Source organism: Macaca nemestrina, chromosome 4 (genome assembly GCF_043159975.1).
Source record: "Macaca nemestrina isolate mMacNem1 chromosome 4, mMacNem.hap1, whole genome shotgun sequence".
NCBI classification, from domain to species: domain Eukaryota; kingdom Metazoa; phylum Chordata; class Mammalia; order Primates; family Cercopithecidae; genus Macaca; species Macaca nemestrina.
The window spans coordinates 104,168,373-104,192,944 of NC_092128.1; the positions used below are offsets into that span (position 1 = coordinate 104,168,373).

The 24,572-nt window shown below is 38.5% G+C and overlaps 1 protein-coding gene across 4 annotated transcripts in view; it reads left to right on the plus strand.

The window, feature by feature from the left end:
* Positions 1–23,277, plus strand: part of LOC105475849 (Bardet-Biedl syndrome 9) — a 555,557-nt gene extending 532,280 nt beyond the window's left edge. For 3 of the 4 annotated variants that reach the window (XM_011731402.3, XM_011731401.3, XM_011731400.2), the window contains exons 22-23: positions 22,086–22,196; positions 22,412–23,277. In XM_011731402.3, coding sequence (XP_011729704.2) covers positions 22,086–22,196; positions 22,412–22,443 — 143 coding nt within the window. In that variant the 3' untranslated portion in view covers positions 22,444–23,277. The remainder of the gene's footprint in view (positions 1–22,085; positions 22,197–22,411) is intronic. The other variant, XM_071094045.1, reaches the window with a different exon arrangement.
* Positions 23,278–24,572: the final 1,295 nt, after the last annotated feature.

The window sequence follows — 24,572 nt, forward strand, 5'->3', positions numbered from 1 at the left end:
ACACTAACTAGCTGTGTGACCTTGGTTATTTAACCCCTCTGTGCCTCAGTTTTCTCATCTGTAAAGGGGAGATTATAATAGCATTACCTTGTAGATGTTGTTACAGTGTTGAATGTTATTATATGTATCTCATTTAGAATAGCACTTGCCTTTTAGAAGCACTTGACAGATATTAGCCATTGTCATTATTATTATTTCTATAATTACTATCATAGTTATTCTTTAAGCTGATTCATGAAGAATATTATTTAAGGGAACATTCCTGGCAGAGGATGTAATTTAATTGGTGTTACTTTGAATATAGTAACGCGTCCACTATATTTTCTAAGTGGATATTGTTAATGCAGAGAGAAATGATCAATATTTTTATACTTATATTTTACATGTATTTTGTAATCTTCTACCTAGTCTATGTGAGAGATGGAAAATAAGACTTTTTATTTTATATTTTTGGAATTTTTTAGGTCTACAATTATATCATCTGGAAATTATGATCATTCTTTTTTCTAATGCATACATTTCTTCCTTTCTAAAATATCTTAATATACTGCCTTGAATTTCTAGAACAATATTAACTAGTAGTTGTGATAGCTAAGATCCTCATCTTTAACCTAATACTAATGTGACTGATGTGAATATTTTATCTGCTTTACTTATAAATTTTATGTTGCCTATTAGTTTTAGATCCTTATTCCTAGTTCGCTGGCATTTTTTAAAAAATTAGAGTCCAGATTGCTCATCATCACACTATGGAATCTCTCTTTTTTTTTTTTTTAATTAGAAGTGAATGTTAAATATTATCCTCTATTGAGATTCCATTTTGATATATTGATTTGAGGACTTAATTGAATTATTTTGCATTTCTGAATCAAGTACCTTTAATTATACTTCAAAAAATATGATTCTGAGTTTGATTTACTAATACCCTAATTTGGGTTTTGCATACATATACATGCATGAGATTGCTCTCAAGTTTTTTTCCTGAATGGGTTTGTACTCAGGGATTTGGGTGGTTTTATAGCATGATGGTGCTAACTTTGGAAAATAGGTCTTCCTATAAATGTTAAGTATTCTACCACTGTCCAGCATCTTTAAAAAGATGCCAAGTTCTCTTCCCTGTGATCATTCTTTTAATCATTTTTCCTTTACATTTGTCGTAATTAAATTTTATCCTCTATGAACTCCTTTGCATTTTCCCAACTTTCAGAAGGTTGATTTTGTCTTTTTTCAACATAATTGGTAAAGGCTTTATTTTCCACTTTATTATTTTACTTCTTTTTAGTTGTAAATCCTATCTACTCTAATGAGCCACTTTCTCTCCTTTGTAATTATATGCTGGATTCCTATAGAAGTATCCACCAATTCTGAATTCTTTTAAAACAGTGTAAGATGATTTTAGACAGTCTAAGGATCTATCTTCATTGGTATATCTTTAAGTTACTTCTGTGCTAATTCCTTTTTTACTAAGAGGAAACTTCAGTCATTTTCCCAAACCCTTTCACTTTTCTTTAGAGCAAGGGATGTAGTAGGTGTTGAGGATATGGAGTATATACCATGATCTTATTTTTGCCAATCTAGAACTCAGATTCTTTGGACAGTAATTCACAACCTCATTTCTGCGTGTCTTTCCTTTCTGACAAGGAGAAGCAAGATAATGGGATAGTTTAGACTTGAATTTTGGAGTCAGCATATAACAGATTTGATTTCAAGTTCTCCCAATCACTATGTATGTGACTTTGAGCAAGTCACTTAAGCTTTTTACAGCTTAATTTCATCATTAGTGAAATGAGACACTAAAAACTGCCATTCTAGATCACTATTAAATCAGCAAACATAAAATAAGTAACACTATGGCTGGCATATAAGTGCTGAAAAAAAAATGGTACTGATGTAATTATTATTCAATTATGATTAACATATTCTTATATAAAAATTGCATCCAGTTCATCACCCCTCAAAACCCATAGTCTGGATCTAGTTGTCTGCATTGTCTAAACTGTAGATCATCTGTACATTCCTGCCTTGTACATTCATACCTTTTTTAGAGTTTCTTCAATTTCTGCTTTCTGTGTTTCTCTCACTACTGCAGTGTGCTTTGGTAGAAAATACTCATGACACAGCAGACCTGGGCTCTACTCCTAACACAGCAGACCTGGGCTCTACTCCTAACAGGGTCATTGGCTCATTGTCTGACCTTGGGTCAGTAAATCTTTTTATCATTTATTATAATAACTGCCAATTACTGAGCATGACTTTACCTCTGATGCCTTATATAAGGTTTTATTTACTCCACAATCAGTTTTAGGAAGATATTTTCATTTCTCAAGAAATAGAAACTCAAAGGTATTGGGTAATTTGCCCGGGAGATAACTTGATGTGTAGTTTTTCTGGGGCATGGAGGTGCAGATTTTCTATAAGGAACTTAAACAAATAAACAAGTAAAAACCAAATAACCTCATTAAAAATGGGCAAAGGACATGAACAGATACTTCTCAAAAGAAGACACAGAAGCAGCCAACAAACCTGAAAAAATGCTCATCATCACTATCATCAGAGAAATGCCAATCAGAATCACAATGGGATACCAACTCAACCAGACAGAATGGCTTCTGTTAAGAAGTAAAAAAAAAAAATGAGTTAACAGGTCTGGGTGAGACTGCAGAGAAAAGGGAATGCTTATATGCTGTAGGTAGGAATGTGAATTAGTTCAGCCACTATGAAGAGCAGTTTGGAGGTTTCTCAGAGAACTGAGAGTTGAACTACCATGCAACCCAGTAATCCCATTACTGGGTGTATATCCAAAGAAAAATAAATCATTTTCCCAAAGACACATGCATTCGTATGTTCATCGCAGTGCTATTCACAGTAGCAAAGATGTGGAATCAACCCAGGTGACCATCAACAGTGGATTGGATTAAGAAAATGTGGTACATATGCACCATGGAATGCTATGCAGCCATAAAAAACAATGAAAGCATGTCCTTTGAAGCAACATGGATACAGCTGGAAAACATTATCCTAAGTGAACTAAATGCAGAAACAGAAAACCAAATACCACGTCTTCTCACTTATAAGTGGAAGCTGAACATTGAGTATGATGGTCATAAACAGAGAATCAATAGACACTGGAGAATGTAAGAGCAGGGAGGGCAGGAGTGAAGGTTGAAAAAAGCTACCTGTTGGGTACTATGCTCACTACCTGAGTGATGGATCCATTCATACGCCAAGTCTCAGGATCACGCAATATACCCTTTCCAAACCTGCACTTGTACCCCCGATTCTAAAATAAAAATTGGGAACAAAAAAGTTGCAGATTTTTACCTACTCTACTGCTCAAAGTTGTGATACCAGGGTCAGGTGAAGTTCTTTCATAAACGTGGACTATGATGTAAATGGAACAGCTCTCTCAGCTCAGTATTTTCTCTCCTGGCCACCACCCTGTCATCCCTGTACTTTCTGACTTGTGGATTATACAGTGAGCTGCTTATCCTCATTCCCTCTGGGTTTTCACATCCTTTGTTTCCCTCCATTCTCTCCCTTCCTTTTCTTCTTTCTGTAGCATTTCCACAGAGTTGCTTCTTGGAGCTGTTATTCTATATCCCCTTTCCTTAACCAGAGAGAGCTCTCTCCTCTGCCTGATGTTTTCTATTTCAGTTGATCTCTTTTGTGTTTGATACCAGTTTTTAAATTGTTTTCATAGCTTAATTGAAGGCAGACAGTTCTACATTTCCTCTTTGTGTTTATAAAAGCTTGGTTTGAAAAAGGGCAGTGCAGGATGTATAGGAGGTAAGAAAGAAAAGAACAGAAACCATTGGGAAGGGCTGCTATGTTCCATCTTCAAGGAAAGTAGAGCTGGGGTTAGTCCAATTGTTTGACAATTGCAAGGGAGCCATAGTACCATAGTTTGGACAAAACCTGACTTTTTATTGGCAGAAAAATATAAGATAGAGATGGAGGTAAATGTGAATAATTCAAAGTAATGTTTAAACTTTCAGGATATTTCACCTTCTCCGGAATTAGAGATTTACGCTAGTAAAGAGTTAGGGAGGAATTTGAAATGTTTATATTACCAGAGTGTAAAAAACATTGTCCAGTTGTTTATCTAATCTTTCATTGGGCTTGCTTTTAAAAACACGTTTAGATTTGAAGTAGCCTGGGAAAAATAAACTGTTCCAGGCCATAACTTGATGCCCCAGTGGATATAACATGGATCCTTTTTCATTCGTTTTGAGAAATTTCCCAAGCAGACAGATGTCTTTGTACCTTCCTCTGCAGTTTCTTCATCCACAAATAACTATTATCAAGAACTAGAATTACAAGTGCTCTGTTACTTCTTTTTAACTTTGATTCCTGCAAAAATTACTACTGGGATCTTATTTCTTCTCTGGGGTGGACATTTTGTTGTTGTACCTATTCAATCTCACAAATTCTCCATGTGTTTTCATCCAGTGAGATTCATTTCCTAAAGATTTGTATCAGCTAAAGCAAAGAACTGTTTGAGAACCGTTTTGGGTTCACAGAGCAGCCAGGTCTACTGGGGAGTAGAAAGAAGAGATTCTATACTGTGTTCTATTGTAACTGCTTTCCAACCTCCTAGTGGAAAAGGCAGATAATACTATGTAAAAATTAGAATTGATTTTGGTTTCCATTGCTTCCTTCTAATCTCTCAGCCTAAATTCGTTCATTTAAGTCGACAACTAAATATTGTGTGCCTATTGTGTGCCAAGCACTGTTCCAAGACTTATGATACTGTAGCCACCAAATTAGACGAGATCCCTGCCATTTTGGAACTCTTATTCTCACAAGGGAAGACAATAAGCATGATAAATAAGTGAACTATGTATGTGAGAAAGTTGTAAGTGCTAATGTTAAATGTTACAGAAAAAGAAAATGTGTGTCAGAAAAGGGGTGGGGGCCTATGGTTATAATTTCACATTGGGTGGTCAGGGTAGGCTTTGTTCACAAGGCAATTTTTGAAGAAAGACTGGAAGAAGGTGAGGGAATTATTCATGCAGAAATCAGAGGGACAAGTGTTTCAGGTAAAGTGAATGGTCAGCACAATCCCTAAAGTGGGAATGGTCCTGGTGTGTTCCAGGGACAGCAAGGACAGTGAGGCAGTGCGGTAGGACAGGAAGCCGCAGGGACTAGATCATGTGCAGCCTTTGTGCAGACATTTGCTCATTTGCTTTTCCTCTGGGTGAAATGGGGAAAACCATTTTGAATGAAGGAATGACATGACTTTACCTTTTAAAATGATCAGGGGTTATTCTTTTGAGAATAAACTATAGTGGGGGTCAGAGATAAAAATGGGCAGTCCAATTTAAGGGTTACTCAGAGAAGCAATTTAGCAATACAGTAATCCCCCCTTCTCCTTGGAGGATGTGTTCTGAGACTCCCAGTGGTTGCCTGAAACTGCAGATAGTGCTGAACCCTGTACTATGAAAAAACGCTGTTTTTTCCTATATGAGAACAGGCAGGTAGCATATGCAGCATGGATGTGCTGGACAAAGGGATGAGTGACGTCCCAGGCAGGATGGAGAAGGATGACCCAGGACTTCATCACGCTACCCAAACAAAGTGCAATTTAAAACTTGTGAATTATTCCTGGAATTGTTTATTTAATATTTCAGACTGTGGTTGATTGCAGGTAACTTAAACTACAGACAGCGAAACTGCAGATTACTGTAATTCAGGTAAGAGATGATGATAGATTGTACCAAAGTGGTAGTAGTGGTGAGAAATGGTCTGATTCTGGATATATTTCAAATGTTTAAACAGTAGAATTTCCTAACAGAATGGACATGATATGTGAGAGGAAGAAGGGAATTTAGAATGACTCTAGTAGTTTTGACTCGAGACACTGAAAGGATTGAGTTGAGATGGGGAAGGCTGTGGGGTGAGATGGGAAAGGTTTGTGGAAAAGAATAAGAGTAAAGTTTGGGACATGTTGAGTTTGAGATGCTGTTAGAGATCTAAGTGGAGATATTAAGTAACTAATTGGGTATGAGTCTGGGGTTCAGGAGAGAAATCTGGGCTGGAGTTACAAAATTAGGAGTTGTCAGCATGAAAATGTTACTTTAAAGCCAGAAGACTGGATAAAGTCACCAAGGGAGTAAGTTTAGAAGAGAGATGAGGACCAAAAACTGAGTGCTGGATATTGTAACTTTTAGGAAGTTTGGGAGAAGAGGAGGAACCAGCAAAGAATACTGAAAAAGAGCCTGCAGTGAGGTAACAGGAAAATCAGTAGAATGTAGTATCCTAGAAGTCAGGCAAAAAAAGAGTTTCGAGGAAGACAGAAGAATCAGCTGTGTCAAATGCTGCTCACGGGTCAAGTCAGCTGAGAGCTGAAGATTAGCCCGTTAATGGAGCCACATGTGAAGGTCATTGTGATCTTGGGCAGCTTCTGTAGAGTGGCAGAGGCAAAGGCTAGACTGGGATGGGTGTGTGAGAGAAAGGAAAAGAGAAGAGTTGTAAAGAGCATATATAGAGAACTCTTTGAGGAAGCTTTGCTGCTAAGAGGAGCAAAGAAACGGAGGAAGATGCTGGCATGAAAGTGGGGTCAAAAGATAGTAAATTGTTCTTAATTTGATGTATATTGTTGTCCTGTATTACTGATCTGGACCCTAATCTTTGTTCTTTCTTTGCCAAGCTGTTATTTCTTATTGGCCAGTGGTGTTTTTGTTGTTGTTGTTTTTACCAGATCAGACAACCAGTTAAGGTTCTATTTGACTATTTAACCCAACTATTGGTGTTCTAGATAGCTATAGTTGCTGCTCTGTCTTCCTAAAATTTACTACCCTTCAGTTCCCCACTCATCTTACATGAGAATCTCAGGCTTAGACTAGAATAATTTGGCAATATAGGGCAAAAAAATGATGCTGATGCTGGAAATGCTTATTATTATAACACTCATCTATCATTTACTGTGAGTCAGGCACCATGTGAAGTGCTTTACATCCATTTACTCATTTAATCTTTACAATACCCTGTGAGCTAGGTATAATTATTATCTGCATTTTACAAATAAGGAAATTGAAGCAGAGAAAGATCAAGTAACTAGTTTTTCTTTTTTTAAAAAAGCTAATAATCGTGGAGCTGGGATTAAAATTCTGACGGTTTAGCTCTAGAGGCCATGCTTTTGAAGCAACTGGAGAATTTTAAGAGCAGGCAGTTAGCTAGAGAGATTTCATTTTACATAATATAGGAATTTGCTAGAGTGAATGGGTTACGTTTTTGGAGAAACAGGATAGAATACAGGAGCTGATTGGTCATTTCCTCAGATTTACTAGCCTATATATTAGTGGGCTGTGCTTAGCCCACAATCCTGGAAGGATGTGCTGGAACATTCTTAAATGATGACCTTTTTTTTTAAGGCTGTATTTCCTCAAGTTTCACGCATTCCTTTTTAAGTCAACAAGTAAATATTAAGCACCTACTCTTTGCATAAAAGGAAAAAAATTTAACTCCTTCCCTCTATATGTTTATTTTCCTGTGGGAAGCTGATTTGTTTATCACACAGGCTATAGAATCATTTGGAAACTAAAATAGAAAGGGCTTTGCATGTGAACATAATATTTTACTATTTTTTAAAAGGATCCTTAAAATTTCTATGTCTTTAGAGATGAGGTGTGAACTAAATGATTCTTTGTTAAGTGTTATTTCTTAGAGCACTGGTGAGCAGTTGCCACTGAATCCTTCATTAATAATCCCTTCCTTTTCCAGAAGGACTTGCCAACACCCATAAAGTATTCACTGGGAGAATTAAAGTCATATAAAAATAATTGGTGTTTGCTTCCTTCAAGGCATACATTTAAATACATTGCTCTATTTCTCTGTTCCTTGGCTGCCTCCTATGTTTAGTAACACTAGATCAGCAGACTTCCTCTTTCAAGGTTCAGCTGCTGGCCATTTCAATTTCCCATGAGAAAGCAAACCTACCACTGTTTTACCCTTTTATCTTAATGTTTCATCCATTTATGTCATATTATCTTGTGGGTTTGCATTTTTCAGTAGTAATAGCACTGCTGGTAAATAGAAAACAATGAATGTGATTATGTACCCCTGGTCGTCGTTGCCATCATCATCATCATTTGAGCCCTTTAAATATTCCTATTGTAATCTCAGAGGAGTGGTTATCTATGATAGTAGACTATCCGTGGTTTCATTTTAAAAGGGATGTGTACAGTATTTTCATATGAATTACTTTTAATGCCTTGGTGACAATTTTGCTGTTCACCACTGAGTTCAACTATGACACTGGTCTACTTACTCCATCCTCGACTTTTTTACCTGAGCATTTTTTTTAGAAAGTCATATATAAATTCATGCTGTATTCATGGCCTGCAGTTTCGTGTGTATTTGGCTGTAATTGTAATGACTAATATATATTGGGAGTTAGAACTGAAAATAATAGCTAACATTTACTGGGAGTCTTTCTCTGTGCCAGGCATTGTGATAGGCCCATTACAAGCATCTAATTTAATCCTAATCTCTCAGAAAGCACATGCTATATTTTCTGCATTGAAAGGAAAGGAAATGAAAGCCCAGACTTTGACTTTGCTCAAGACACGTGATACTTGCCATGTCATGTCCCCTTTCAGAGTATCCCTTTCTATGATCAATAGTTTAGTTTGCCACTCTGTGTATATTTCTCTTTTCTTTAAAATATGACATTGTTTATTTAATGGGCTGTTAAACAAATACATGGCTAGATAGTAGAGTTGCCTGGGAAGAAGTCCTGAGTGTTTCTTCAGTTTCCTTGTCCTATGTGGAAGGATATGATAAAACAGGCATACTCCAGAGCTGTTGTATTCTTTTCTCTCTTCTCTCAACCTGTTTCCAAGCCAGTGACCGAGCTGGACTCTCAGTTTCCTAATCACCACCTCGACTCTGTCATTATTAAAAACAACACAATTTGGTCAAGATTATGACTTTTAATTGGGATGTGGAAAGAAACTCAAGTTGAAGAAATGTTGCCAGGATCGTTGGGGAATGAATAGCCACTTGATGCAAGAGGGAAAGCTGTGAGGAACACTAGCTCTCTTATTATGTGGTGTCCAGGCAAAGTGGAGTTATGCTCTTACTATTTCATTTCATTTCACTTTTTTGAGAAATTATTATTGCAGAACCATTGGCTTCCTTTCTTTCTCAACTGTAGCTGTAATGTTTTATTTGTGCATGTGTACTTTTGAGAGAGTATTGGTCTCTGAAGAGGGACTTAGAAAAGGAAAATATTTGAAATGGAAATATCTTAAAATTATGTCTCTTTCCAATTGTACATTGGACTTCTTTAGGATTTAGAAACAAAATGGAAATTAAAAATCACAAATACCTTCTTTTTGAACTAGAAAACATTGTACTGTATAGTGAAGAGTTAGTTGAAAGACAGTAGATCTTACATTTCATTGCAGAGTGTTCCAGACGTTGATCAGATGGCAAGGAAAAGCAAATATTAACTTTCTTTTCCTCCCCACCTTCTCACAATGGCTGGGCAATACTTTTGTGTTCCTGTTTGGAGGATTTAATGGCCTTGTTAACATGTGTAAAAACACTGTGATTGGAGACTTTAACAAAATAGTGAGTATAGGTTTTGTTTTGTTTTGTTTTGTTTTGTTTTTTTTAGGTTCCATGTTTATGTTCTTACTGGGTGTGTGTCTTTCCTAGTGCTCTAGGTTAAGAACTAAATGTGTTAGAAAAACAGACGTAATGCAAATAAATAGAAGAGTTCTCATTTCCTTCAGTGAACAGATCTCCAAGTTCCTGAGCAGTAATTTTACAGTACCTTCTTGCCGTATCAGAAGAAGTTGTGCTGACCCCAGCTGCTTTTCTCTGAGTTTTGTTGTATCATAACTGATTAACGATCAATAGGGCCAGACAGCAATTCACCTACATATGGTAGGGAGTCGCAATGCACCAACGTAGTGTAGAGACCGCTCCTGCCAACAATTAATTGGGGAATTCACTTTATGAAGCCCTGTTTACAGACTGACATCTGGAGAAATTCTTAACCTGGATCCATTCCAATCTGTAGAATTTATGGACTGTGCTTGCTTTTTTGTAAATAGAACTCTTTTTCTGCTGAGTACATTCTGTTTACATAATTATCAATGGTTGAAAATAGCTATGTTTCTGTAATTTCTTAATTCTCACCACCAAGTGAGCCTAAATTCTAACCAGCAATCCAGCTAAAAGAATACTTGGACACCTATCATTATTCAAGTTGTGGAAACATCTTAATATCAGGAGAACCCTGCTCTCTTAAATCCCGACTCTCTGACTGGAGCCCTTATGCCCTAAGGGACTTAGTGTTCAGCCTTTACAGGGGTTTTAAAACTTGTTGAGACACATGTTAGACCTCTTAAAATGTATTAGACTCCCTTTTATTCACACACTTTGTCTCTGCTGTGAGGTGTGAAATGGAAATATTTTCAAACATGGGTACATGCATAGTCTTAAACACACTTTCAGTTCCCACCATGTTGTGGGGATCAAAGTTGGTTATTAGGCAGCGGAACTGAGCTCCATACATTTCAAGGGGCATCCTATTGGACACACACTACAGTGACCTTCACCTGCCCCTCTGCAGCTAACCACTGTTGTCTCTGTCAATGTGGTCAGCATGGTTTCTGCAAAAACAGGGAGAAAGAAAAGTCACGGGATGGATTTACAAAGAACGTAGAAAACTGAGTATCGTATGTTGGCACTGGAAATCTAAGACTATATAGAAAGGCATTTTCTTCTGCTGGTTTGCTGAGTTTGAAACTGTAAAATTATACCTGGTTAAGGGGGTTTTGCCTCTACATGACAACACAGTGAAGAGTGGAGTGGAAATGGAAATGAGAGACAAGTGGACATAAGTCCTCCAGTCTTACCTAGAGAGCAGCAGCAACATTGAATGGTGTCAACCTGATTCACCATGCTGTGTTAAGAGCACAGTAAGCAAAATATTCCATTCCCAAGGGCTTTATTTCCAAGATGTGCTTTGATGAGGTCTATGCCTATTGTATTTATTAACAGTCTCCTATATATATGTTATTCTGGAAAACATCTGCTCAGTGAGTGCCTTTGAAAACCCAATTTCATAAGACCACACATCTACAACCATTTGATCTTGGACAAACCTGACAAAAACAAGCAATGGGGAAAGGATTTCCTATTTAATAAATGGTTCTGGGAAAACTGGCTAGTCATATGCAGAAAACTGAAACTGGACCCCTTCTTTATACCTTATACAAAAATTAACTCAAGATGGATTAAAGACTTAAATGTAAAAATCAAAACCATAAACATCCTAGAAGAAAGCGTAGGCAATTGCAACAAAAACCAAAATTGACAAATGGGATTTAATTAAACTAAAGAGCTTCTGTGCAGCAAAAGAAACTATCATCAGAGTAGCAGGCGGCGTACAGAATGGGAGAAAAGTTTTGCAATCTACCCATCTGACAAACGTCTAATATCCAGACTCTACAAAGAACTTAAATTTATAAGAAAAAAAAAACCATCAAAAAGTGGGCAAAGGATACGAAGAGACAATTCTCAAAAGAAAACATTTATGCAGCCAACAAACATATGAAAAAAAGCTCAACACCACTGATCATTAGAGAAATGCAAATCAAAACCACAATGAGATACCATCTTACACCAGTCAGAATGGCAATTATTAAAAAGTCAGGAGAAAATAGATGCTGGTGAGGCTGTAGAGAAATAGGAACGCTTTTACACTGTTGGTGGGAATGTAAATGAGTTCAACCATTGTGGAAGACAGTGTGGCGATTCCTTAAGGATCTACAACCACAAATACCATTTGACCCAGAAATCTCATTACTGGGTATATACCCCAAGGAATATAAATCATTCCACTGTAAAGACATACGCACACATGTATTTATTGTAGCACTATTTACAATAGCAAAGACATGAAACCAACCCAAAGCCCATCAATGATAGACTGGATAAAGAAAATGTGGTACATATACACCATAGAATACTATGCGGCTATAAAAATGAATGAGATCATGTCCTTTGCAGGGACATGGATAAAGCTGGAAGCCATCATCCTCGGGAAACTAACACAGGAACAGAAAACCAAACACCACATATTCTCACTCATAAGTGGGAATTGAACAATGAGAACACATGGACACAAGGAGGGGAACAACACACACCAGGGCCAGTCATGGGGTTGGGGGCAAGGGGAGGGAGAGCATTAGGACAAATGAGCTAATGCACGTGGAGCTTAAAACCCAGATGGTGGGTTGTTAGGTGCAGCAAACCACCATGGTGCACATATACCTTTGTAACAAACTTGCACATTCTGCACTTGTATCCTGGAACTTAAAGTAAAATTAAAAAAAGGAAAAAAAAAATTCACAGAAATGTTGGCTTTCCAAGGTGGCCCCTGAGCACAGAACAGAAACACACCCACACACATTTATATGTGTGTGTGTGACTACTGAGATATATATATATATATATATATATATATATATATATATATTCAAATATTTATTTGAGATATATATATCTCTCAAGTAAATCAAAGTATTAGTCAAAAAAATTCCCACCATCATAGCTTTACCAGTTGGGTGCTCTTGAGGGAAAGAAAAATTAAGTCCAAGTGAGTTCAGACTGAGCCCTTTGGTCTGAAGTCCAGTGTGGAAGACGAGAGGTCATGGAGGATGGATCAGAGGAAGTGCAGTCCCACTTTCTTTCCATAACATTTTGCATTTTTTCTCCACTGTAGCCCTTGTGTAGGTCCTTGTCTGTGTTTATCCATGATTCTTCCTCACTATAACTCCTAGTCTGGTTTACGTTTTTCTAGCTGCTAATATGTTTTGTATGATTTACAATTTTGTCATTTACACCTTTTGTAAATCACCTCTAATGTCTTGTGTAGAAGTGCATACACAGAAGGATAAAATATGTTATGATCCGTTCTTTCTCCTCCCCTTTGCTTTTCATCCTGTCTCCCTCTCTCCTGCCCATCCCCCTTCCTTCTATTCTTCCAGTTTGCCAAAAAGTGTCTAAATACTCAGCCAGTATTGCTACACAAGCATACAGCAGATGCCTGGGTTTTTATAGCTTACATTCTCCTTGGGCTAGAAAAAAAATATTTGAAATAACTGGAAAAACTAACAGAGTAGAGAATTATCAGAAAATTTATACATGTCTGTGTACCTATGTGCATATATATGAATCATCTCTCTCTCTCTCTCTCTCTCTCTCTCACACACACACACACACACACACACACACAGAGTGAATAGGCAACATACAGAATGGGAGTACAAAATTTTTCTCCAGTTCTCTCTCTCTCTCTGTGTCTCACACACACACACACAGTAAAATTTCTTCAAATGAATATATTTATAGAGAGTCTCTGAGTCTGAGGGAAGCTTCATATTTAAGATAGTGTGATGTTCTTTTCAAAGGGCCCATTCCTCACACTGCACATGAATTATAAACCATTGAAATGAAATCTCAAAAAAACGCTTTATCCATCAAGTAAATCATGATCAAAAGAAAAATGTCACTGGTGTATATTTTTGAGGTTTCTGCTGTTTTTAATTCTTAGTGGCAATTCAGGTCATACAAACAGAAGATTCTTTGGCAAGTCAGAACAAGGTCTGTGGTCATTTGTGATTCTCTAAAAGTGTCTCCTTGTCTGATTCCTCTTAAATATATGAAGAAAACAGAAGAAAAGATCTTCTCTTCTATGAGGGAATGGAACACTCTCATCCAATACCCAGTTTATTACAAAGGTCACTATTACAAGAAAATAAACCAGCAAAGTCTTCAAATATACCCACAGAACAGCTTGCCAGGCCTCTGGATTTTCTGTATCATTGAAAGGAAGGACTAGTTAGGACAGCCAACTCACAAGCAAATCCATTAAGATCTTCCTGGACAAAAAAAGAGAAATGTTATTGAGAAAGCCCTAGTGTGATAGGAAGGAGGGGAAACTGCACTAACTCTGGGACATTTGTGGCATCAGTTCCCCTCTCTGAGCCTCTGTCTTGATATGTACTACATGAAAGTCATTAAACCTAAAGCTACAGTTCTTTGATTCCACAAAAAAAATGGTGCAGAAAGTGCATGTATACAAAAAAAAAAATAGAAGGCAGGAGGTGATAAAATGCACAGTGTGCTGAGCGTGATGCTGGGTTTACATGATCTCATGGCATGCTCACAGTCAGCCTCAACATCACGCCCTGTTTAAAGATGGGGCAACTGATGACCTGCCTCGGGTCCTACAGTTAGGTGCAGCTTAGTCCACTACTGTGATAACTTGAACTCCACCATCCAAGACTTAAGCCTTGTGCTTTGCCTTCCATCCTTCAGGGGCCTCTCCATTCACTGCCCACTTGGCTTCACTTTTGATAGAGGAAGAGAGAAACTCCTGGAGACAATTGTAAAATATTGGAAACTCTAAGAGTTTATGGGGAAAAAAACAACCTTCTTTAAGAAATTCCCCAGTGTAATGATAAGAAGAACATCAGACAAATTCCAATAGAAAAGCATCATGCAATATACCTGACTAGTACTCCTCAAAACTGTCAAGGCTATCGAAAACAGAGTCTGAGAAATTATCATGACCAAGAAGAGCCAAAGGAGACGTGACAATGAATGTTATGAAATATTCTGGATAGCATCCTGAAAAAGACAAAGAATGTTAAGTAAAAATGAAAAAATCTGAATAAACTATGGACTTTAGTTAATAATAATGTATCAATATTGGTTCATTAGTTGTAACACATGTACCACACTAATGAAAAATATTAATAAATAGGGGAAACTATGCAGAGGATATGTAGCAATTCTCTGTACTATCTGCTAAATTTTTCTGCACATCTGAAACTATTCTAAAAAGTAAAATCTGTTAGAGAAAAACTTTTTTTTGTTACCCAACAAGAAAGAACATTTGTCACAGTTGGACAAAAACTATGCTTTTAAACTTATGATAATAACACTGTAGGATATTCTCATAGTAATATTGTAAGATAAGACATCTGGCAGTGTTAAATGCCTCTAGGAACTTTGAAAATTATGATACTGTATGCAGAGAAGCTTTCCATGATCCTCAAATTAGACCAGGGTTGCCAAACTACTTATGGCCCACAGGCCAAACCTGGCCCAACACCTGTTTTAGTAAATAAAGTTTTATTGGAACACTGCCAGTGCTCATTCACATTTATGTATTGACTATGACTGCTTTTGCACTATGACAGCAAAATGGAATAGTGGCACCAGAGACCAGATGGCCCACAGAGCCTAAAAAATATTTACTATCTGGCCAACCGCCTGGTTTAGGCTATTTGAATTACAAAGTAGGTTTTGAGGCAAGGAGGCTCAGCTAGGAGGCCTGATTCACCTGGGGTAGAATCAAATTTTGGAACCCAGCAGATCAAGTAGCAGGAGAGATATTAGGCAGGGCTTGAGTAAAACAGATTAGCCAACTCCCGAGGTGGCCACCTGGTTAAGGTTATCAGGCACTTTTCTATTTGCTGGAGAGCTGTCTTTGGCCCCAGGGATATATCAGTTTGTTTGAAACCTTCCCTGCCAAACCCCCACCTTAGGGACTTTATCTTGACCTGTTTACCCTACTCTTCTTTTGGTGTTCCTGCCTTTGGCCTGAAAATAGTCAGGACTTAGTTGTGTTTCAATGTGCCGGGCACTGTGCACATTCATCTCTCTCCCTTATGAAGCAGAGCTATGTTAGTCTCTTAGAAGATGCAGAAACTGAGACTGATTTTAGTGAAATAACTTGCTCAAGAAGGCCACTTAACTCGTCAATGTGGAGCCATGAATCCAGACTTCAAAGCATAACCTTAACCTCCCTATACCATCCCCACTGTCAGTGCTAGAACCGGCTTGCGCTAGCTGGTGAGAACCAATTGCTGAATTTTTAGAAATTTTGTGAGTCCGTTGTTAAATATATAGGCATTCTTAAAAATTGTATAAACTTACAATGAAATAAATTATATAAAAACAAAGATAATACAAACTCAAAACTTTTCCTTCCTAATTATTTTACTATGTTTTACTATTATGTATTCTCTTGAGGTTATTTACATCTATAAATCTGTATGGTGAAAATACTAGATAATACTGTGCTACTACACATCTCTGCCAAGCTGTACATTTGGTGATGTCATTCTGGTTATTTGAAATTGGCCATAGTGGGAGTATTCGTCCCGCAGAGATGAGTAAACACTATAGATTGGCGCTTTCCTCTTTTTTCCTGGAAAGCCAGCTGTTCTACATTTACCAGCATACCACTGCTTACTTTGCATTCCAATTTTGATCTCCGGTATTCTAGATGACAGTCACATTTGTTTCTGCTTCACTTCCTATCTTAACCTTTGAACTCTACCTCTTCCAGTTAACTCTACAATAGCAACCTGCAGAGAGGGCCTAAGCTCCTTTCGTTGTTGTTTTTTGTTTGTTTTTTCTGACAATGGATAGAAATATCTTAGTGTAATTCACCTGCTGACAAAATATGTACCACTTTTTGAGGAGGAAGTGCAGCCATTTTATAATTTGCTTTTGAATGTGGAAACAGGTTAGAGGATAGCTAGAAATCCCTAAAAATCCTAGAGTTGTGTTATCTTTATAAATATAGGGCAAACTCCTATTTGTTCGAAGTTTTAAGTGAGATTTTTCTACTTAAATAAATTTTTGGCTGGCTAATGATTACTATATGTATGAATATGTTATCAATGTGGAAAAGTCAAACTTTTACAGCAAAGTTTAGTTAACACAAAGGGCCATATACATAATTTGATTGTCAGCAGTTCAGTCATAGGTCCCATAATAAAGTGCCTCAAACACATCCTTTTTAACATCCATTGATGTAGTCTCCAATTTATTAACAGTTTTGTTCTTACAAACAGTTTTGTTCCAAATGGTTCTATGCTGATTGTTCAAAATTCATTATATATGCTTCATATTATATAATTTCACATGAGTTAGGTTTCCAGATTAGTCCAGAAAAGTTTTTAAGGCAATAACTTAATTGTAATAGGGCTCTATAATAAAACTATTATGTATAACAGCAATATTCCATTGTGGAAATGCATCTAGATTTCTGACTCAAGATGCCAGCTTCCCTTAATTATATTCCACCTAGCAGTGGTGAGGGGAACCTAGATATCCTGCATTGGTGGGAGAGGGAGATTGTTCTGAACACCATGACCACTAGAGAGAGAGCTGCCACATCTAGTCACTAGATGTATGACTAGAAAGAATGAACATAGGTTGTGAAAGCCCCTTTTGTTGCCACAAGGAGTTTGCTGGTATTTGAACCTTAGATAAATAGGAATTTGCTGTATTATTATTTTTAACCCTAATTCTACATATCACATTTATTAAGTTAGACCATGTCTTATAGTTAGTGCTACTCAAAGTATGGCTGAAAGACTGGCCTCTGTCTGCAAACTTTTTGTTACCTGACATTCACAAAGTGTTGAGAAACTTTTGTAACAATTGAAAGGGTGTTTTTACAACTGTTGAACCTAATTCTAAAAGGTGAAAGCTGATGTCTTATTCATTTAATTTTTCTACTAGTTTTTTTTTTATTCATTTCTGTTACATTTTACAAAAGTATTGGTTTAGATAGATTGGAAATTTGAAAAGCAAGTTTTTTTTTTAGAAGCATCACTGTAATATATGGAGAGCTGGGTTGCAGTGGTATAGAAACTTGTGTAAGCCTTAGCAAATAACATAATCTCTTGGTTTTATTTAATAAATTGAAACTGACTCTGCATAGCTAAGTCAGAGATGCAAGAAATGTAAAATTTGTATTTTCTTTAATAACAAGAGGGTAGGGAATTCAGTCTCTGTTATTATTGCCCACCCTTGCCACACCCCACTGCATCCAGGGAGGCTTATACATGGGGCTCAGAAAATGAGGACACAGTAGCTACCCACAGCCTCATTGCCTGAGCCATCAGTGGAGTCAACTCCAGGGCTCCCTGTGGCTAAGGCTGGGGCTTCTGGTGCCCAGTCCTTCTGTGTCCCATGCCTCCATCTCTGGATGATGTCTTGTTACCTTGGGCTGTAGGCTGCTGCCTCTGAGGCAACCCTGGTACCAGCTGTCTCTCACTCTCTCAGTTCCATCTCTTCAGGGAGCCCTGGCTATGGAAAACCAAAGCTGGAAAGAAAAGTATTTCCAGGCTACTTTTATTAATGGGGTCCCCATTACAAACTTCCCTGGAGGCGAGGGGGCACAAAATGGCCTAGGGTAACATTGTAGGAAAAGGGGCAGGGGGAGGGCCAATAGAAGAAAAGCACACATTGCTATCAATACATTTACCCTTGCGAAATGAGGGCACTGAGCCCTTTGTGACAGTGTTATTTGAGGATGGAGTGAGTTACTGTACTGAAAATGCAAGGTAGAGTGCTCAGCACACAGTAGGTCCATGGGATTTGAAGTCCCTTGCCCTCCTCGAGGCGAGACGCTTGCCTGATTTTCAGGCCAGAAGCCTGCAGTTCTGCTTGTCCTTGCCTGCGGGCTTATTTGTGTCACACTTGCCATTGTGTTTGGATGACTTCCTCCAGCTGCAGCTTCCCCTTCTCCTTTTATGAGATGGACTCTAAGCCAAGGGTACTTCATCTGGCGTCCATGGAACCCAGACTTCATTTCCATGGATGACCTCAGAGAGTTTCAGTTTGTTTGGAAGTTTTATATTTTATCTGTATTCTTTTATTTCTTGCCCTTAAATTTTTAACAAATATATATTTTTTCCTAGGAAAAGTATCAGATATACTCATCTGTTGTTTCTTAACAGATGTTAATTTAGTAGATGTGGGGATGGGGCCTGAGATTCTGCATTTCTGACAGGCTCCCAGGTGATTCCTGTTTGGCTGATGTGATGATCTCATTACATGAGCAAGGCCAAAGAGGCCTTCTGAATTTGTGGATTTGCCTCCCATTGCCCATTAGCCCATGAGCTACCATTTTCTTTTTGCGAGATACTCAGTCATCAGAAGCAGCATCTGAAATCCTTATGATTACATGTTTCCATGCCATAGCCCCTTGATCTCCCAGTGTCTTGACCTCTGCGTGCACATCATCCTAGTTCAGCATGGGTGAAAGCATAAGTAATTGCACACCAGGGGCTATTACCATCCCGTTCACCTCCAGCTATGGAGCACCTAGTGCTTACAGATGGGTGGCCAGTATAACTTCAAAATTCCATTGTGAAGACCTACTTTTTACTATAGAACTACTCCCAGTATCAGTGATTTTCTCAAGAGGACAGAGCCTGGGGCAAGGACTAAAGTGATGGCTGTTTGAGAACACAAACCCAGGGAAGGGAGGGTGGGGACAAAGGGCAGCAACCAAGGGAATATATGAGGTCATGCAGAGTGGTGCTGCCTACATCTGGGAGTGCCTCTTTCCAGGAGCCATGAAGATGGTGAGCAGGTGCAGCTACGCAGCACACAGCCTTTTTTTGGAGTCCTGCAAAAGAGAACTAATCATCTAGCATATTCCTGGTTGGTGGGGGCCCAGGGAGAATTCTCTGCTCAGCTTTGGCTTCTTTTCTTTTCCTATGATACACTTGCTGGGCAGGATGCCAGAGCCCACCACCATTGTTCTTTCCAAGCTGGAAGTGGCAGACACTCTGGGTGTGCAGTTGGACAGTCTGGATACAGGAGGCATCCAAAGAAAGGGGGTGGCGCCAGGCACGGTGGCTCACACCTGTAATCCCAGCACTTTGGGATGCTGAGGCAAGCTTATCATCTGAGGTTGGAAGTTCGAGACCAACCTGACCAACATGGAGAACCCCCATCTCTACTAAAAGTACAAAATTAGCCAGGCATGGTGGTGCATGCCTGTAATCCCAGCTACTCAGGAGGCTGAGGCAGGATAATTGCTTGAACCCGGGAGACGGAGGTTGCGGTGAGCCGAGTTCATGCCATTGCATTCCAGCCTGGGCAACAAGAGTGAAACTCCACCTCAAAAAAAAAAAGAAAGAAAGGTGGGTGGCATTCCCATGCCAAGGTGCCCTGCTGTGGGTGTGAAGTCTGAGGAGGTGCATGCAATCTGTGCCCACTATAGCACCTGAGGGTTAGAGCACCAGGGCAGGGCACCTTGCCATCTCTGTATGCAGGACAAGGCAAAGAGAAGAGAGGAGATTACATTCATTGTTGATAATCTATAGCAACTGGCTTTTCCTTTTGAGCCCACAGGATAGATAACTAGGAAGTCTTCTATTTCTGTTTTGTCAAAATACTGAGTCAGCTGGAATGAAAGGGACACTAATTTATCAGTGGAGACCTGCCTCTCCCCAAGCACGTGGCAGGTGTTTTAACTGCTCATCAAACTCGCTCTCATCTGTTGGCTTGTCTCTTCCTCCCTCCTGGAGTTGTCTTGTGTGTGAAAGCAGCTGCATGAGTACAGCATTCCTGGCCTCCCCTACCTCCCTCTGTCTCACGGATGGAGAAGTGACTTTTCTGCCTTTTTTTTTTTTTTTCCAGGGTTCTGTTCAGCAGGGAGCACATCCCTTCTTTCTGTGCTTCCCTGTCATTAGTCTTCCAGGTCTCCCCCCAGCCCCTGCCACCACCACGTGTATCCTTTGCCTTTTTTCTCAGTTGGATGAGTGTAAAGAAGGAGAGGAAAGGAACTGGCTTTTGGGGCCTCTCCAAAGGTCTCAGCCCCACCATGTGACCAGACTGGAGCTCTGTGACATTGGCAAGTTACTGAATCTCATTGAGACCTCAGTTCTCTTATAAAATGAGAATAACAATAATAATATCTATTTCATGGTATAGTGTGTAGGAATTAAATGAGATAATATGGGCAGGATTTCTAGCCCTTAGAAAGTACTCAATAATGATAGTTCTGGTTACTGTGATCTACAGGCTTTGGAGAGATTAAAAATAAGCCTGGTTCTCCTTCTGGATAAGGCCCTTGTCATTTTTGGGTATTACTGGGCAAGTTCCATTGCATTGATGGATAATTCTAATGTTTTCTATTCAGGGAATCTTGGAGGATAGCTCTAATTCTTATTTTATGAGTGTGGAAATGCGTTTCTGTCATTTCCCTTAGCACTGATTTCTGTTTCAGAGTTGATGCAGAGGTGTGGATAGTAAGGTGTGTTTTCCTTGAAACCTGGGATCTTGCCACTTCCGTCTCATTTGAATGATGTGGTTTTGAAATCAGTGCTGCTGATACCCTCTCTTTCCTCAGAATGTTGTGAGCTTCATAAACCCCCTCATGCATAAAACCAAACTTGAGGGCTGAGGCTTTGGACTCTGTGTGTGAGAAGCCTCAGAAAAAGAAATCACACTTCATTAACAAGAAGAATGGCTTTGGAAAAAAGCATGTACAGTATACAACATGTTAGTACATTTCCAGGAAATGATGGCAAATCAGTCAAATCGAGTTGCAGATGTAGTCAGGAAATTCTCTCATGATTGTGAGTTTCCCATACAAGATTTTGGTGGATAAAGTCAAATGAGTTATACCCAGTACTTCAAAAGCACAACAGCGCCAGCTCATCCTCAAGTCACCTTTGGATTGAAACCTTCCACAATGCAGTTCATGACTTTGCTGTTGAATTATGAACTGTTTGTGTCTGTGCTGTAAGGTGTTGGGATTCAGGAATAGAATCAAATTCCAGAGAAATGCCACCACAACCACCGTACCAGAACACCAGCAACCTTTCTCTTTGCTCCGGGAAGCCTTCTTTTCCTCATGGTTCATGGGCTTTGCTTCTTTCATAGTTTCTGATGCTCTGGTATTAGAGGGAATTCCTGCTGAGGGGCCTTTATATTCTGGATATCACATATGCTATAGGTTTTGTCCTTTCTGACTTTAAAAAGGATAAATTTAAAGACAATACTGTTGCTGCTGTTGCCAAGTCATAATCAGTATAATATGTCTTTAGGGGCAGTAACTCATTCCCAGTATTCTCACCAAAAAGAAACATTTAAGGTTATTCTTTTCAGGCCACTCCTGAAGATTGTTGTCACGTCATTTATTATCTTTATGATCAGTGTGTTCCTAAGCTACGCTTGCCGTGTAGAGAGGAAGATTTTCTTACACATTGCTTAAAATACTGTTTGTATTTTTCCACTAGGTGGTTGTACTACAATCCCAGAGTCAGACCTCGAAGAAAGATCGGTAGAACAAGACTCTACAGAACTGTTTACCAACCGCAGACATCTCACTGCAGAGACACCCAGGCCTGGTAAGAGAATGGGTGGGCTTCACAAGCACTAAGTCGGAAGCAGTGACAGTCTGGTCAGTTTTTGTCATACCAGAGCGTGTTCCACAAAGCTGCTTGTTTTCCAATTGCTTCATTCTTCCCCTTAGCACTGGTGCAGCTGAATTTGATCTTTTGTGTATTCCTGTCATTATTCAGACCTTTTCTCTCTCTTTCTCTCTTACTTTCTTTTTTTCCAGAAGTTTCACCCCTCCAAGGAGTCTCGGAATAATCCAAGTGGAGTTGTTTGGTTGAGAGGAACATGCCCGTCTCAAGGCCGAACCCATGTGAACCTCATGCCAAGCACAGATATAGGGCTGGCTCAGGTGCTCCCTAAAGCTTACCTTCCTGGAGATGACACTGCATAGAGAAGGGGGTTGGGACTTTCTACGTCACTAAGAGGACTTGTAACACCATGGGGGATGTCAGCTGAAATTTGTCTTGTTTTGCCAGGAAAGGAAGTAGTTGCCTTTGGTCATCCGTGTGCTAACAGTCACAGAATACAGTGAGATGACATAGTTTTGGGATAGATTTTATAATGCAAAGATTCAGACCCAAAATAATTTGATACCCCATTTTTTCACAGAATTCTTATATAGTAAATGTATCAAGTTTAATAAAGCATCTCATTGTCAAACAATAACTTGGATTTTATTTATAATTAGAGGGATTTATGAGTGATTGCTCTACATTATTTCTTCAAAGGAAAAGAATTGAACACTTTGCTACTCCCTGGTAAGACTTGAATGTGATTATTTTATAAATAAAAGAACCACTATGAAACTTACATATGATTTGTTCTATTAAGCTAAACATGGAAGAAGGTAAGTTTTCTAGTATTGTATGAAAATGTTTAAATATTTTCAGGAAGCTAGTACATTAACATCTCCTTTTCATTACCCCATTGGGTGACACCAATCCAGGTTATTAAAGGATTCACACTTTATTACAGTTAAAATTTAAGGTTTTTTTTATGTAAGAAATGAAAGAAACTTTGCCAGTTTCAAGTTTGAATTACAGTTGTGAGACTGACTTATTTAAATAAAAATATGCCTTTGCCAGTTTTGGAATGCCTCTCACTGCAAAGGGGAAAGTTGTTCATGGTTTTTCTGTATGTGAAATATCAAAAAAAAAAAACCTGCAGAGGATGTATTATTATTTGTAGCATCCTCTTTTAGGAGATGCAGATATATTATCAAAATAACATCATTATGATCATTTATCACCATGACACGGGCATAAAATTTTACTGAAATTATAGTTTTCTCTTTAAGTCCTTTATGTGAAAAAGCAAACAAATCAGTGAAATACAGAAACAATTATAGAGATGGTTCTGAAAGAGCAACAGAAGGCTGTGTGGATTCTATTGGATGCCGTCTTCTCAATGGCCTTGTGATTTATGCAGTGTCGAATTCGCTGGCATTATTTTTCTGCTTTAGCAGCTGAACTATGGAAGCTATGTGGACATCACATACATTAAGGGTTTTGTTGCTTTGGACTGGAAAAGATGTAACTTATGGTACAGCTCAACTGCCAAGGCCTAATCAGAGTAATATGCCTGTTAGAATAACAACATTCCCCAGTGCTTAATGTCTGGAAATGTGGAGAAAACATTGCAGACACCTTACTTCCCAGGTTTGCCATCATTTCATTTTCATTGTAAACTCAGACCCCAACCCTTCACTTTAAGGCTCATTTTGAATGAATTATCACCTTATCCCTGCACCAAGAGCCACATTTGAGGTCCTCTTGGAATAAGTGGACAAGGCATCGTGGACTGTACTTTTAGCCCCATTTTCTGGCCCTTTATTGTATTCTTCTTATTTTTGTCTTTTCATTTTGCTTCAACATTTACTGCATTCTCTCTTGTTGTGTCTCTCTTATATGGCCCTTAAATAATTTCTATAATGGAATGGGGAAATGAATACAGTCACGCTGTTTCCTCTTAAGATTCTCCTAATCACCTTTCTTGGCAGTCATCTTCCCCTCTTTAGAATCCCTGGAGAACTCTATGCCTCTCTGCATATCTCTCTGTTACTTATTGTATTTCAGAAGTCATGTTTTCCTTTCCTGGTAGGATAGATTTGCAAACTCCTTGGACATAACTGTTCTTGGATTCTTTTCGCTGCTTTGTGAATATTTGTTATATCAACAGGTCAACTAATCTCCTAAAAGTAGTCAACAAGTCATAGAGAAATGGAGAAGCCAGTGATTTAGACCATTGACTGTGGTCTGACCTTCCTAATTTAGCATTTCAGTTTATGCTGAGAGGAAGCTGATGTGACTGTCCTACTATTTTTTCTTAAATTTGGCTTTAAAGAGAGATTTGAATCTTAAAAATTCAACGCTTAATGGTTTTGT